Source organism: Pygoscelis adeliae, unplaced genomic scaffold (genome assembly GCF_000699105.1).
Source record: "Pygoscelis adeliae isolate BGI_AS28 unplaced genomic scaffold, ASM69910v1 Scaffold256, whole genome shotgun sequence".
Taxonomy (NCBI): Eukaryota; Metazoa; Chordata; class Aves; order Sphenisciformes; family Spheniscidae; genus Pygoscelis; species Pygoscelis adeliae.
Genome location: NW_008824996.1, coordinates 301,079 through 313,115, shown reverse-complemented (window position 1 = coordinate 313,115; position 12,037 = coordinate 301,079). Strand labels below are relative to the sequence as shown.

The 12,037-nt window shown below is 35.9% G+C and overlaps 1 protein-coding gene across 1 annotated transcript in view; it reads left to right on the top strand.

Annotated features, from left to right (window-relative positions):
* Positions 1 to 12,037, top strand: part of DENND1B (DENN/MADD domain containing 1B) — a 173,265-nt gene that overhangs the window by 82,423 nt on the left and 78,805 nt on the right. Inside the window, exons 6-8 of the mRNA XM_009326173.1 lie at positions 4,407 to 4,476; positions 6,394 to 6,474; positions 11,153 to 11,206. Of these exons, the coding sequence (XP_009324448.1) occupies positions 4,407 to 4,476; positions 6,394 to 6,474; positions 11,153 to 11,206 (205 nt within the window). The remainder of the gene's footprint in view (positions 1 to 4,406; positions 4,477 to 6,393; positions 6,475 to 11,152; positions 11,207 to 12,037) is intronic.

Genomic DNA, 12,037 nt, shown 5'->3' with positions numbered 1-12,037 from the left:
TTAGTGGTTACCTGACTATTTGACAGAAAACATTTCCTCTCCTTTATTTAACCTTTGACTCGTGAATGTAAAAGTTTTATCAGAGCTATAGTAGAAGCACCAGTGAGGTGGAAGTCTACTTACGGCAACAAGGGTTATGCGTGACTTTGTATAAAAGTCTGAGCTCCTGCCTTGTGGCTCATTTGGATTAAAAGAAAATGCTAAGTACGTTTTTAATTAACCATGAAATATCTTGGGCTCTTGCTTTTGTGACAGGCAGTGGCTGTACTTTTAAATAAAGACCACTGTGTTCTCAACCAGGGAATACGTATCTATTAGCGCAATATTGCGTATGGTTTGATGTTTTTCTTTATTATAGGAGAAATGTTTTGTGGCAACTTTAGAGAAATTGTTTTATGTTGTTGGAGGTTGTTGTATGTTTGTCTTGTACGTTTGTTTCTTGAACAGTTACTGGTTGTAACATGAGGAATGCAAAGACAATCTGTACAATTAAAGAAAAACAAACAAGAAACCAATAATGGTTTCATAGTTTAAGAACCTAAATTATTTTTATTTGAAGTTTAGGCTTCTAAATACATTAAAATTGAAAATTAAAGCCCTGTTTTTCCTCTGTTCTATCTACTGTGAAGGGGCTTCATTGATAACGTTTTGACGTTTTCGTAAGACAGCTAATTAATTATGAAATGCACTGCTCATAAATAATTTTATGAATACAAGTATGATGGTAAGGTCTTTCTAGTAATGGACTTTAATTTTGATTTTATCTGTTGTTAAGGTACGTATTAGTGTGACAGTTTTGAGTTAGGAGTAGTATATTACAGGTCTCTTCTGTTAAATACAGCCATTTCAAAACTATTTTTTGCAGTCAGTGCATTTCTTTACTGACTTGAAAAAAATTGTTACCCAACTTAACAGATGTCGATGGACGTTTATGTGCTGCATGACTTTTCTGTACGTAAGACTAGTTCTTCTGTGCTAAGCAAAGATTAAATAATTGTGCAAGATTTGCTAACAGGACAAGCTAAGAAGATTCTTTTACCTGTAATGCTTCTGGTTTTTAGCTATCATGCACACAAGTGCTGTATACAGTGATTTATCTGATACGATGTACTGGATAGACATGTAAAGCCGATATCATGGGAATGTTCATCTATGAATAAATCTATTTACTAGAGTAGTCCAAATAAATTAATAGGATTATTAACACATGTGCTTGCAAAATCAGCCTGTGATGTAAGAGGACAAAAATGTTGCTTGACAGCCTTGAGGATGTTACAAAATAAAGAGAATTTATACTTGCTCTTTGAATTGAGAATCTAAAATACCACCTGATAGCTGTCTTTATTATGAACAGACACAACCTGTGTTTGTTAACTTTTGAATGCAGAGATGCGTTGTATATGCACACACACAAATGCACTCTTTATTGTTTAGAAAGACAACAAATGTAACAATTCTTTATTACACTGAGTTAATAGCAATTAGCAAATACATAAAAGAAAAACATAAAGGGAACTTTTTTGCTTTCCAATAGATCTTTGTAATATTGTTGTGCTAAGAACAGTATAATTAAAAATATCGACAAAAACTTTTGCAATTAAACTGTGCTTTTGAAGAACTGAAGATTGCGTGGAGAAGAAACAGAGGACAGGTCTTGGTGGCCTTTGGTTTCATGCTATATAACGTGATGGAGTACTTGGTTTGATTTCCTTGATTTTTCAGGTTTAAGAGGCATGTTGAAATTACATTAACCTCGTGCCTGTGGTTATAAGGCTTAAAGCAATTCTTTTTTCAGTCTTTCAGCTCAGAAAGGAAACTGGCGTTTTTAAACTGTGTTCAAGTAATCTGTTTTTACAATGTTTTTCTTTGTGGTTTTGTTACATGAAGACATGGAAGTGTATCATCAACCTGATTTTGCTAAGGGAAGAAATTCTTGTATGAGTACTCTGGTCAGCATGCCTTGCCGTATGAAAGAAAAATCTCCCTTGGCTTTCTGCTAGGGTTCATTAATTTCAAATAATGAATTTGACCTTTTTATGCATAGAGTTAAAAATTGCGTTTAATTTTTCTTTTCACTGTAAGAGGGAGTTGAGATCACAGTTACAAGAAAGAAATATGGTTAATATTTTATTGAAGTAGCATTTATTTTTATAGAATGCTGTTCATAAATGTTCATTATGAAGAATGAATGATCAGATAAGATTTTAGAGTATTCTACAGCAAAATATGCTGGAGTGATGTACATTGCTAATGCAGAGGTGATAGCAAAAGGCTGGAAAGCTTTTAGATAATCTAACCCGTTTCTGTGTCCAGTGTTACAAAAATACTTTGTGATTTATACCTACCTTGTACCTTGACTTGGACAAAACGCTGGAACAGTCTTCCAGTCCCTGCTGTAATTCTAGGCTGGTAAAACTGTTCAATAGCTCTGACATTTGCAGGTACTCTGAACGCTGTGGTGAACAATTTTGTTTGCCTATCTACGCTGTGTTTCAGTGACACGTAAAACCAGGTTAACATGATTTCAGAAGATAGTAGAACAGGAGCCCTAGGTGGAAGAAAACTCAAAGATCAGATGTTTTAGGTGCTGTTATGATAGGTGTTTTACAGGGGCGTGCAGCGTTCATGCCTGTAAGCAGTGAGTGGCCTTACACAGGTGCAACGAAGTAAATTTTATGATTATATAAGAATATATTGAAAAGCAAATGCAATAATGTCACACCTTAACTACTGTCAACAATACCAAGCATTAAAAATGTCTGTGAGTGTTAAGAAGTTGAGGTAGTTTTGATTAATAGCCAGTACAGTGTATGGTAAAGTGTGATAAAGACATTAATACAGTGGCTCTAAAAGAAATCATTTCCTCTGTGTCTCTCTGGCTTGGCAAGAGTAAATTCATGATTTTTTTTGTGGTTTTTTTTTAAGAACCAGCAGTTAAGCATTTATAAGGATAGCAAAGTAAGATTGCTAGAAAATGCATAACTGTAACTATGTTCAGATTTCTGCCGTTCTCTTCCTTTGCCCTAGAATTGGGACCTGTTCCTGCAGCCTTGCCAGCTGCGAACTGAGCGCAGAGGTGTTACAAAGAAAACATAACACTTCACTGGACTCGCTGCACAAACGTAGACTTGGCTTCTCTGCCAGCCAGGGTTTCCCCTGACAGCTTTCCTTTTCCTATCAGGGAAGGCATTTAGGTGCTGCATCCCGGGCTTTTTCAGTTGCAGTTAGCATGTTTCCTGGAATATATAAACTGTCCGCAGCGCACACTAGAGCTTTTAAGAAACGCATTGGAAGTTTGTCTGTGGATTTACACTGCACTGAGTAACGAAGTGTGTAGTATTGTTACATTTGGGTATGAAATACAGTAAAAGCATTTCAGGCTTTATTTCCTTCCCAGCCCCCCTTCTAATCTCAAATGACTAATATAACCATACTATTACCATTTTAGTAATGTTCTTCGTGATAAAATTCTAACAGACGTGAGAAGGTGTGTAATGTGTAAATAAGGGGTAATTTATACTGGTACTATTTAGCTTACCAGACTTACTACATCTGTATCATAGCCTTAAATAGTGATTATGGAAAGTTGTGTAGCATACGGTCACTGATGATGTCACTGTTAAAGGTAACTGTTCTGTAAATAGATGACAAAAAAAATGGAACTGGTGCCACTGTGTTTGAGTTTCTTTTCTCATTCTCTTCAGTTATGTCTTATTTATTTCGGATTCTGTTTAACTCACTGAGAGTATTGCACGTATATGGGCTGCAGACTTGTGTTAAAAGTCTGTTAAGTATTCATGTATTAATGTGCTGTGTGTTTACAATATCGGTGAATGCTCTCTTATTTTTAGAAGTTAATTCTATCTATAGAAATGACTTTATAGGGGGACCAGTATTCTTACATATGATGTGACATCTATACTGCTGCATAGCATTGTACCGCTTGTCAAATACGGGGTACCTGGTCTGCCCAGGTAAAACCGTTTTTCATTTTCCAGGGAAGCAGCAGTGCTGGCAGTCCACCAGGTACAACAGGACGTAGAATTTCAAAATTGCAAATAACATAGCTACTGAAAGCCACAACAATTAAAGATAACGGGAATATGATTTGGCAATGCTTAAAATGTTTTTTTGGTGCCTTTAAAATAATGAGAAGTGAAAGTATTATGAACTAATCTATGCTTAATGGAACTTCAAGCAGGTGTCCAGCATAAAGAAACGTAGCTTTGCTACTATCTATCAGTGATGTGCCATTAAATTTGTGGGGAAAAGTTTTATATGCATTTTATTTATATGTAGAAATAATATAAAAATGTGCAAGTCAGATTAATCATAGTAGTATTTTATAAGCGCTGGAAAAAATACACTGATCTTTTATTAAAATGCTTTTCCCCCTCCTGTTTTAGTTACCTACCATGGTTTGAGGTATACTACAAGCTCCTAAATACCCTGGCAGATTATTTGGCTAAAGAACAGGTAATTTTAGATATTCTGTTTCTTTGTGTAAAACATTTTCCTTGAAATAATAGTCACCATTTGAAGTGCTGTAAAGTGATTCTATACTGTTTAAAAGTTTAAAATGTTAGTAGAATTTAGAAGCAAGTGTTTGCATTCATCATACTGAAATTCAAAGAATCTGCACATACAGCTGCCACTGTCACTTGAATCCCACATTAATCTTAAAAAGCTGCTGAGAGCATACCTTTATAAAGTGTCAATCTTAGCATAAACAAGTCCTGGGTGAAGTGTGAGTAAAGTGTCACATCACTGGAGATCTGTATGACGTATTGATTGTAAACTGTAGATCTCTGGAACTATCTGATTATCAGTTACAAACACTTTTTTTCAGAACTGCATAAAATATGATGTACTGTTTCACCCTTCATATTAACTAAAAACTACCTCTCGTAATTCTGTCATCTCAACTAGCAAGACAAAATTACTTGCAGCATTTGGTGAAGAATCATGGTAGTTTAGTTTGCATATTCATGAGCAATTAGAGATATTCCAGGATTACGCAGGAAAGGAAATGCTGGCATCTGTCTTTACTGAGAACATTAAAGCTATACCTTTCTGCTTTAACTATATTAGTGTACTAGATTGTAATAAAAAAAAAAAAAAGCATCAATAGTCAGCCATATGCTGTAGACTGGAAAAGCTGACATTTCAAAAATATATGAACTATAGAATAAGCAATTATTGTGCTTTACAGTAAATGGACTATCGAGAATGATGATATTTTATGTAAGAAGAAAATGCAGTAGGAAAGTTTGGTGTTAGCTGTGTTTAAATGAAGTGTGGAATACATTTAAGTCTTATAAATGGTACAATGAGACTGGTTTTGGGCCGGATTTCACTGTAATAGTAAAAATTGTTATTAAGGTTGTATTTGACAGAAGGGGTAGGGATTGTCTTCTCCTTTGTTTCTTGACCACTGGTTCTGGCATTGCAGCTATTACTGTAACCAATGTAAGTTGCTGGGTTATCAGTCTGTTGTCCTATATGCTGACAAAACGGTTTTGATGGGTCAGAAAGTTTTAGCAGTGTACGGAAGTATTTTTTTTGTATTGCCTAGTGCCATGTCTGTTGCTGAGGAGGCTGTTAGAGGACATTGCTCCCTCCTGGCCCAGGCACTGTTCGTCTGACCGAGAGCTAGACCCAAAATCTTGTTTACCAGTACGAGATCCAGTAACATCATCATTCTTGCAGGGAGAGGTGGAAGCTTCCTGCAAACTCAAACAATATGTTTGAAAGCTAGCCCTGGCTTGACACTGATATTTTTGGTTTTACTTTGACAACAAAAAGAGTTTAATCTCCGTGAATAAAACCCCTAAGCTGAATGAAAACCCTAAACCAAACAAAACCTCCGTCTGCATCTCTTTCCCAACTAAATGTATCTTTTAGAGATCAAGGTGGGGGATCCTAGTTAAACCCAGTAGCTGCATGTACTTTTTAGTAAACCTTATTAACTGTTTTATGTGCTTTGCTGAATCATTTTTAAAGCATACAATATAGCTATGGGGCTGCATATTTAGTAAAACTTTGAATAGACAAATATCATGGCTAACCGTTTTAGGAAGATGATGTCCAAGATGCACAGACCAGCTAGACATGTTAGCACTATTTTCAGTTGCAAATAATGTGATTCATTTAAGGAGTGTATGGGGAAATACGTAAGAGATTGACTTAATTTGCAGATACAATCATTTTCTGAGATACAAAGTTGGCCTGAATTTTATACCTAATATTTAAATACTTCACTGCGAATTGCAATTGTCTTTCTCATTAAATATATATATATATCTTTGTCAATATATAGTTTGATGTGTAGTAAATGGTAATTAGTCAGTTTTTATACAATAATTAACTACCTTTTAAAAATATTCCCTATAGGAAAATGACTCAAATGATTTGTTAAAATCATTGTATAGCCATCCTGTGCCAAAGGCGAACGCTTTAGTCAGTTTAAGTGTGGTAAGTATTTTCTGTTTAACTCCGACTCCTTCTCTGTTTAACTCGTACTCCTATTACTGACTATAAAGTAGTAGGTAAGGCTGAAACAAAAAAAACCCGCAACCCTTGGTAAAGAGTAAACTTATGTTGCTTCCCATCATTAACCGGCTTGGACAACCTTTTTTTTTTCCCTCCCCCCCCCCCCATGCAGAATAGAGTTTGTCTTTGTCTCATGTTGTTCTCTTAAAGTCGCAGTCATAAAGAAGCAGAAATTTGAATTTTCCTCTGTGGATAAGAAAGTAAACTGCAGGGGGAGCTGGAAGTGCTAGAACTATTTTTTTGTGCTTCCAGCTGTTTCGTGTAGATAATTTTGGTTTCTCCTGCTGTGAATCGGGAGACACTAACTCTCTTTTATTGCCTCTTATGTCTGAGTAGGTAGACTTGCAGGATTGGACAAAAATCTGTGTAAGGTGGCTTCTTTCCCATCTTCCTTCCCCTTTTTCCTAGTTTCGCCTGATCATGCAAAAGTGCTGTAGGAAAGACGGTAGGAGAAGTGTACTGCATTACGTGAACCTTTCAGCACATCTAGGTGAAAGAACGTGTTCATGCCTACCTTGCTTTTGTGGTCTGACTTTCCGTGATGTGGGACTGGGCAGTGATAGTATGGCAAGGTGCTGTTGCCGCAGAAACATCAAAAAGTGAGCCTGTCACTGTTACAGTTCCTGAAGTTTTTAACAGAGATAGCATATGGACACGTTTAAATACATTTGTAGAGCCTGCGTGAAATGTAAAGCCAATACAGAGCCTCTGCTGTCTCCGAGACACTGTTCGTGTTCACAGCATCTGTACAACTACTGCACACATAAGTGTGCAAATAACTGTTTCTTGATTGAACTAGCACAGTTTGCAGGGCACAGAAAGAAGTGGTTTTGTAAAGGCTTCCCTTACGCGCATACTGAGAGATCATTAGATTATTTATTTTGACCTTATTTGTGTCATTTCCTGTTACTTTTAACTCACTTATTTTAGAATTGAGCCCAATACTTCGAGTAAAGTAAGCACAGACTCCAGAAAAGCATCTGGCCCTATTATGAAAGCCTACAGAAATGGAGAGTCTACCACTTCTGTTCCAGTAGTTACTCACCCTTGCTGCTTAACGTAATGCTACCTTTATTTTATTTTAATTTGTCATGTTTCAGATTCGTTGTTATGCTTTTTTCACTAGGCTACAGAGGCCTAATATTTTTCCCCTTTGAACCGTGCTAATCCACTGTATTTGGAAGTCCTTCCAGTCTTGTGTGTTGTTTTTCACCAGAACAACGTACTGGTTTTTGAGGCTGCAGTTGGAATTGTTCCTGTTGCTAAGTTTTTTCTTCCTGTTGTCAGTGTAATATTTTCAAGTTATTTTTCAGTTCATAGTACCTTTGCCAAGAATACTTCTGTATATCAAGTAATATTTTGCTATCGTTAATTGATGTATTACAACCAATTCTAATCTGGAAACCCTAAGACACTTTATAAAGTCCTTTAAAAATCCTACTGTGTTTCAGAGGGACATAGAGAAGTTTTAAAGATATTTTTCCTTGCATTTCTTGCAAAGTGTTACTGCCTGTTGTTATCAGTGTTGCAGTTCATCTTGCATAGAACTTGCCTACCTCAAAATGAATGTTGTGATAACCTGGAAATTGATATTATGGTGAATACAGCTGGCAACACTGGGACGACAAATTGCTTGCAATGAAGTTGATGCTTGCTGGTTTTATTTCAATATTATCTGACTTTTGAATTTTTTTTTTCCCCTCAATTGTCTCTTGTTCCCAGTAGTTTGTTACATCAAAGACTTTTGTAACCTTTTTAGCCAAACAGTGATTACCTAAATGCAGGCCTCTTGCCAAATGCTTGGCTGCAGGTACAGTTGAGCAAATATTATGGGTTCAGGCGGGGCAGAGCAGGAAGGAATAGGTTAGCCTGAGTCAGAATGCTTGTTGGATCTACGGACATCTCTGTTTTTGTAATCCTCAGTGCTGCAGGGAGCAGGGAAATGTTTATGACCACTTTCAACTCTTAGCTTTGTGTGCCTAGTCTTTCATATTGATGTTCCTTTCTTGCTCCTCATATATTATAAATAAGCTAGACTGGAACCGTCAGTAGTAATAGACTTAAAAAGAAGTTACAGTCTGAAAAATAATTGTAGAAATGACATCATGAGGTGGCTTTTCATTGTGCCAAGATGAGTCTAGTTCAAATTTTATGATGGAGAACTAAAAAGATCCCTCCCCCCATTTATTCAGGTATGCTGCAGGGTAAGGCTCATAGGTGTTGAAGTGGGATTTAGATGGCAGACCACAACGGTACTTAGGATTGCATGTATATAATCATGCATAAATTATGATTGGGAACCAGTATCAGGATAGATGGTGTTTCCCAGTAATCCTTGGTCAGGAGGACACCAAAATGCCTTGGTCCAGTTAGGGACCAAGTTCTCCTCTCACCTATCAGTCCCAGTAACAAACATTCTGCAGCTGAAATTTATGAGGGGTGATCATTCGTTCTATGAAACCTGAGCTTAAATGTAATTTGGGTCACTTTTATTTTACCCACAGAGGGCTATTAAAAGTGATTTTTTTTTTTTTTTTTTTTTTTGGAAAAGCTAGCTAAGTTAAGTCTGAATTCAAATGGGGGAGGAATACAACAAATAAAACATTTTCAGCCAATGTTTTAAACATGGACTATTACAAGCATTAGAGTCAGCTTTGGCCTTTTTGTTGGAAAACTAAAAAGTCAATTGTTCAATCTTTCTCTCATCTTGCATAAGAACCAAGAGATGATTTTTGCAAGTGAGCAAGTTTTGAAAAAACAGCCTTGTCTTGTATCGGTGAGTTTAAAAGGCACTGACTGTCTAAAGCCTATTGTAATTAAAGAAATAATTACTTGCTATAGGATATCTCTTTTGATTGCAGGCTTACTTATACCTGTCCTTCGGGAAATTCTGCTGCTGTCTTTAGCCTAAGAGCGCAGTCCGATATTAATGTACCTATTCTGTTTAAATCAATCTAACTTCGAGCTATGTGTGTGCGCGTCATAATCCTTCTGTAAACCCGCAACCAAAATCAAACCCTTAAATTGATGAACAAAACTTGCTTTTTCTAGCGTCCTTTTTAGAGAAAACTTTATACAGGACAGCAACTATTAATTTAGTATCTCTTCCAAGGTCGTACATCTTCCTAAGGGAGTTCACAAAGATGTGCAAGGACTCCATACCACATTATTTTTGCTGCTTTATGACTCTTAATGACTGCAGTAATGGGTCTTTGCTTCTCATAGTTCTGACTTCCTTTTCTGTTTAATGAGTGAAATATTATTACTTTGTTAATTATAAATAATTACTTCTCTAAGTTATTAACTTAATTACTCAGAAATCTTTTGATAAATATTCTGTGACCTTATTACATATAGGAAATCACTTTCGGTTCTCACTATACTTCTGAAGAATGTAGGCATTCCATTAATCTGAATATTTTCCTGTTCTTGACTAGAGAAAAAAATCTTAGCTTTTTTTCCTCTGTTGATGCAAAACAATAACTTGGGATATTCATTATGCAAGTGTTACGATGTTTATGGGATGCCTTTTTTAAGCCAAGTTTTCTTTTCTTAAATTTTTAACTATTGCCAAATGACCTAATTTGTGGGGAAAATTTTCTATTAAATGTATCAAGCTGGTTTAATAAGTCTCCTACACAGAGTTAATATTATTAATAATTTTTTTTTGCTTCAGTACAAGACACATTTAATATCTTACAGACTTCCTTTATGTTTTGGTATATCTTTTTCACGTTTGACTTAAAAACGAACTGTGTCTTTTTGTTGTTAATTATAATTTTAAAATACACAAAGAAAGTCTATGAAAAATGTCAAAATTCTGTTAAAAACAAATAAAAGCTAAAAAGTCAGTAATTATCACATTTACTTAGTATGCACTTAAGGTTTTTTGTCCTTTGAGATTTAGACTAATATGCAAAAATGCCTTAAAATGACTGAGCTAAATCCATGTCTGGTAACTACTAAAAGGACTGGATTAATGAGAATAAGCTAAATTACATCTGTTTTTAGTTTAATCCATTTTATATTTACATCCTAGATGGCCTCAAACTAAGATGCATAAAATTGCTAATGTATTTCATAAATGATTGCAGAATCTCAAGCTGTCAGACCTTGCATTTCTGTTAGCACATTTTTGATTCAAAGGTGTTTGGAAAGAGAAGAGAATGTGTATCAAGTGATAATATTTCTATTCTAATTAATTTTCTCATGTGAATGATTTTTCCTTTTCCGTTCTAAATTTATGTTTTGTCCTTTAACTTTTTTTTTTTGGTTGCAATTTTTAAATCAATGCTTAAGTTAATCAATGCTACTCTCAGGCTCATGACAACATTTAAAGCTGTCTTAATTTCAGTGTTATTTCAAAACTGCAGCCCAGTGTTTTGTTCCCTCGGTTTGTGTGCTGTGTTGAACCAGAGCTTGTCATTTTGTGTCGTGGTCTGCTTAATTCTTTGTCTAGTAGTGGTAAGAATGCTGTTGGAAAACTGGCTATTTGCTTAAAAAAAGATGGGGTTGGAAATCCTAAATGCTGGATTTTTTTAAAAAGGAATTTTTGGTTTCTGTGTGCATAAATTATTAATTATTTTTCCCCATTGATTAGCACTCGTATTTCATTACTCCTGATATAACTGGATTGCCAACAATCCCTGAAAGTGTAAGTATGCAGTTTCTTTTTTAAATATTTAGGAGAAGTATCAACCTCATTCTGTGGGTAGGGCTGAACTCTGCTTTTATCAATAGGAGATGTTTTTTTTTCCAAGACTGTTTTTAGAATATGATTGATGTCTATTATTACAACCTTTAGCTAGTAGTCACCATTGCATTCATCATTAACCCATTTTAAAGCATTAACAGGGCATTTTTGACCACTGCTATATCCACCCTTTGTTCATAATTACTTGGCTTGTTTGCATTTATTGGGATTATTTATGTAAAATATATTCTACTTCTGCACCTCGTGTTACGTGAATACCTGCCCTTTAAACACTGCGCTGCTAAGCTGCAAATTCAGCTGTCAAGATATGCAGCTATTTTTTTGTGCAAGAAGGCATTGTTTCAGGCTTTCTGAAAACATGCCGTACCTGCTTACATTTGGATGGTAACCATGCACCAGGAATGGTGGTTGTTATTTTTTTTTTTTTTTTAATGAAGACTTGCATTCTGTAGATGTTAAATCCTTGGTGGTGCTGTGGGTGGACTGCAAATGTGAAATCTCAGATCACGTTCCCTATGACGTGTTTAGCTGGATAACATCTAATAGAAGAGCTTCGACACTTCCTGCTTTCCACTCTCGCATTTAAGTCTGGAATTGCATATGGGTGTATAGATGTGCATTTTCACACTTTCACATAACAACTTCCTTCTGAAAGTTAAGCTTCTGGGGGGTTCCCCAGGGTACAAAATCAGGCAGTACCGCGGAACTCGTTCTTGGTAGGTGTTGCGGCGTTCGTGCGGGCAGCGTGACAGAAGCGCGCTCGCGGCCTCC